This window comes from Oreochromis niloticus, unplaced genomic scaffold (genome assembly GCF_001858045.2).
Source record: "Oreochromis niloticus isolate F11D_XX unplaced genomic scaffold, O_niloticus_UMD_NMBU tig00007942_pilon, whole genome shotgun sequence".
Taxonomy (NCBI): Eukaryota; Metazoa; Chordata; class Actinopteri; order Cichliformes; family Cichlidae; genus Oreochromis; species Oreochromis niloticus.
The window spans coordinates 130,310-134,714 of NW_020328864.1; the positions used below are offsets into that span (position 1 = coordinate 130,310).

At 42.8% G+C, this 4,405-nt stretch overlaps 1 protein-coding gene across 1 annotated transcript; it reads right to left on the minus strand.

The window, feature by feature from the left end:
• Positions 1-511: 511 nt before the first annotated feature.
• LOC109199961 (uncharacterized) lies at positions 512-2,654 on the minus strand. The gene is made up of 3 exons (XM_019355320.2): positions 1,910-2,654; positions 1,483-1,765; positions 512-1,355 (listed from the first exon to the last, which is right to left on the minus strand). The coding sequence occupies exons 1-3, from the start codon at positions 2,281-2,283 to the stop codon at positions 684-686; spliced, it is 1,329 nt and encodes a 442-aa protein (XP_019210865.1). The 5' UTR covers positions 2,284-2,654; the 3' UTR covers positions 512-683.
• Positions 2,655-4,405: the final 1,751 nt, after the last annotated feature.

Consider the following 4,405-nt stretch of genomic DNA (forward strand, 5'->3'; position numbering starts at 1 on the left):
ATCTATGGTATCGTTGTGTTCCTCATTAGCATATGGCAGTGCTACAAATCTTAGTGCAAAGTGACTGTACTAACCGATTCTCATTTCGAAATGTCCTTATGATGCTTGCTACTAGGGCTGGGACAACGCGTTGACGTAATCACTTACGTCGACACGTAAAATGTGCATTGATGCGTCGTCACTTTCAAAACAGAGATGGCGGCAGCAAGTAGCAGCAACATGAGTGAGGCAGCCGCAGTCGATTTAAATATCTCCACCCGAACACGCAGTTCTACAGTATGGGGATATTTTACAGTTTTTCTCGATTGCTAAAACACATTTCTTGAAACTACGCCTCATATCCGCACAACAGTAAACACAAATCCATAACATCTCACTCAATTCCCCAAACATCCTATTTCCAGGTCAAAATGAAGCTCTACACCCAAAACTATTCACTCCTGCTGAAAAACCGAACTTTGCCCTCAGACATCAAACACAAGCCCTCAAAAACACACACACTACAACAGAGTTTTGCACACTGGTACAATTAATTCAAAACAATAGTTCCAAAACAATTAGGTTGCTTATGGTTCTCCCCTTCAAAACCCTTGTCACATGATAAACACAAAAGACGCAACCAATGTATGTACAGTGGCACATTGTCATTCATGTACTATACAGTACAACACACACCAGAAACATTATCCCACCACAGCATCTTGTCTTTGGTCTGGGTCAGGCCAGAGAATCTCATCCACATCACAGGCTATATTGGCCCCAGCCAGGCAGCGGGGGTAAAATCCTCTTGCATGCCTGATCCACCCCTGGCATGCATCTACTGATATGTCTAGGCAGGCCTCTTCCATGGCCTGAAGGAGGTGAACACGGACATAAGGTTCTCGGTCATACACTTTCCACCGCCATGCCGAAAATAACTCCTCTATCGGGTTTAGAAAGGGGGAGTATGCAGGCAGAAAGATATTAGAAAACCTTGGGTTATTGGTAAACCAGTCACGAACCAGAGCAGCGCGATGGAAGCTGACGTTATCCCACACAACAACGTAGTGAGGCTGCTCTGGCTGTGCTGGTTCCCTGTAGTCCAGCTGGAACATATGTTGTCTTAAACCATCAAGAAAAGCAAGGAGAAGCATAGTGTTATAGGGTCCTAGTACGGCATGGCGGTGGAGTACCCCTCGTTGGCTGATGGCTGCGCACATAGTGACATTCCCCCCACGCTGACCAGGGACATTTACAATAGCCCGATGGCCAATTATGTTCCTCCCCCTTTTCCTTCTTTTGGTCAGGTTAAAACCTGCCTCATCCACAAAGATCATTTCATGGGGAACAGGCCGTCCTTCAATCTCAAAGATTCTCTGCAAAACACATAACACAGTAGAGTCAATCGGTACCCTGAACCAAAGTTCAAGAGTGCTGAAATGGCAGCATAAACTGCCATGCTGTGATGGTACACAACACCCTATACAGTATCAAAACTCATACCTGAACATATTCCACACGTTGGTTTTTCACTGTGTCAGAGTTTCGTTCGAAAGGGACTCGGTATGCCTGTTTCATCCGGAATTGATTCTTTCGGAGGATGCGGTCAGTTGTGGAGAGGCTGATGGCATTTATGCCTCGAAAAAGATGATCATCCTCAATCACTCTCCTTTGAATCTCTTGCAGGCGGATTACATTATTTGCAATTACCATGTTTACAAGTTCCCTCTCTTGCTCCTCCGACAAAAGCCTTAACCTGCCTCCACCAGGTGGTCGTCTCTGTGTCCTACATAAATAGAAGCACTCATTACTGTAACTGTCACACATTCATTTTACAGGAAAATAATGGAAACATACTGAAACTCAAGACACATAAATTCAGTAACTTAAACGTTACTGTACAAAGCAGTCTTACTGCAAGTACACCTACCTGTTTTCCTCCCTGAAGGTTCTGATGATGGAGGCAACAGTGAAGCGACTCAAATTTGGTTGTACTCGTTGCCCAGCCTCCCTCATAGTCATCCCATGGACAAGGACATGGTCAACTAAAGTGGCTCGAATTTCATCTGAGACTGACTGTCTTCGTGCCCTTGCTCTTCCCCTTCCTTGTCGCCGTCGTTCTCCACCTCCACCTCCTTCACCACCTCCTCCTCCTCTTCCACCACGTCCTCCTCTTTCACCACGTCCTCTTTCTCCACCACGTCCTCCTCTTTCACCACGTCCTCTTTCTCCACCACGTCCTCCTCTTTCACCACGTCCTCTTTCTCCACCACGTCCTCTTCCTTTGCATCTCTTTGGATCCATTGTTTCAAACCTGCATGAGCTGACTTTGGCCCTTTTATCTATCCATCGCAGGTTCTGATTGGTGTGTGCTAAATTTTGACTCCTAGTGTTTCCACCTGGTTAATTGTGTGCTAATTGGGCTCAAGCTATGCTGACCTAAGTTAACATTATTGCATGCTAGTGCTTTCTACATGACTACATGGTGTAAGCACTGTAAAATGTAGGGATTTGTGTGTAGAGTTTTGCAGTACCAGTTCACCAAATTTGAGTCATGTGTCAAAGCAGGGAATAGTGTTTATAGTTCAGGGAAATGGGTGAGCTTTTTGACCAATGGCGTTTATGGTTTTGAAATTTTAGTTTAGAGGCCTGGTTATAGTGTTTAAGCAATCGAGAAAAACTGTAACAGAAAAGCAAGTGATTAAGTCATTTGCCGGCTTTGTAAGGTGGAAATGGCCTATCATAAAAGCACGACGGCTATGCACCAGCACCTCAAATGACGGCATCCAGGAGCAGCTTCTGCTTCGGATTGAAAAATTAATCGTTAGATTCATCGATTAGGAAAATAATCGTTTTGCCCAGCCCTACTTGCTACAGTGTAGCGGCTCAAGTTAGGCTGAACCTGTTGGCCAGCTTCCCTCAGGGTCATTCCATGGTTGATTACATGGTCCACTATTGTAGCTCTGATGTCATCAGTAATTCTATTTCTTAATCTTCTTACCCTTCCTCTTCCCCCTCCTCGTCCTCCTCTTGCTCCTCCTTGCCCTCTTCCTCTAACTTCACCTCCTTGTCCTTTTCGTCCTCTTTGTCCTACTTCTTCACCTCCATGTCCTCTTCCTCGGCCTCCTCTAATTCTCAATCTTCTCACTCTTCCTGCTCCCTCCATTGTACTCCACACGGACAGCTTACCTGTAGCTTATTTCTAGTACTTAGGCTGATTGCAAAGTGAACTAATTATCTAAAACAGTTTTCACATGTGACAGTGTGCCAGACAGTTGGCAAAATAGTGTAAATAATAGCCATAAATGTTTATAGTTTTGCTAGCAGTGTGTTGATCATTTGGAAATTGAGTGTAAAGCAGTGAGTTGGGTTTACAGTTCCGCAAAAAGAGTACTGTGCAGTGGATTGTAGCTACAGGTTTGAAAGGTGTGTGTTACAAAATGGCAAACTGAGTGCAAAGCAGTGTTTGTGCTTTTAGTTTGGCAAACTCAGTGAGTGGTTTTGCTATAAGTATTAATAGTTTTAGAAATTGTGCTATAAGAATCACAGTTAGGGTTTAAGCATTCAGAAAAAACTGTAATGCTGTGTTGAAATGTAGGGTTATATTTAAGGTCCTGTTATTATGATCATGATTGTTATTATTATTAGTGTTAGTAGTAGTAGTAGTAGTAGTATTACAGTTTTTCTGAATTGCTAAAACACATTTCCTAAAACCTAATTTTTTGTCTCAAAACACTAAACACAAAGTGTAAAATTCAAGCTACACTCACATAACCTTCAACTTGTCTTGCAAAATCAAATGTTTGACCCAAAACTATTTGAACTTTACTCAAAATCAACCACTACTTTCAAAAGCCACACAAAGCCAGCCAATGTGCAAACACAACTTAGCAACGATTACACACTACAGAAATAAATACAAAACACTGTGGGATTTATTCTTGTACTCATATTTGAACAAAAAAAGAACTGCAGTAAAAAAAAAATATATATACATTAAAAATTTTTTACAACATATTCAGATAATTTATTCTGCCTCAGTATCATGCCTCTGTGCTGGGTCAGGCCACAGGACTTCACAGGACAAGATTCCAGTCCTGTGTCATCACATGCTCCACTCAATGGTTGAAGTAGATTTTCCTGTGTGTAAGGGTTTCGGTTGTATACTTTCCATCTCCATGCTGAGAAAAACTTCTCAATAGGGTTCAAAAAGGGAGAGAGAGCACAATGGAAGAAACACATTGATAAAATGCTGCTCATTGTGAAACCAAGTGCGTATTCTTGGACCTCGGTGAAAGCTCACAGTGGCCCAAGTGATATGGGATGCTCTGCCTACTCGCAATCTCTCTACTCAAGCAAAGCATCCTGTAGACCATCCAGGAATGTTACTAGAAGTTCGGTGTTGTATGGCCCAACAGTAACATGA

Bases quoted from the DNA above. Each gene is read 5' to 3' on its own strand.
- LOC109199961 (XM_019355320.2), bottom strand. From the start codon at position 2,283: ATGGATCCAAAGAGATGCAAAGGAAGAGGACGTGGTGGAGAAAGAGGA. The intron at 1,766-1,909 runs GTAGGTGTACTT...CTATTTATGTAG, and splicing joins ACCTTCAGGGAGGAAAACAG to GACACAGAGACGACCACCTG. The intron at 1,356-1,482 runs GTATGAGTTTTG...TGTGTTTTGCAG, and splicing joins AACGTGTGGAATATGTTCAG to AGAATCTTTGAGATTGAAGG.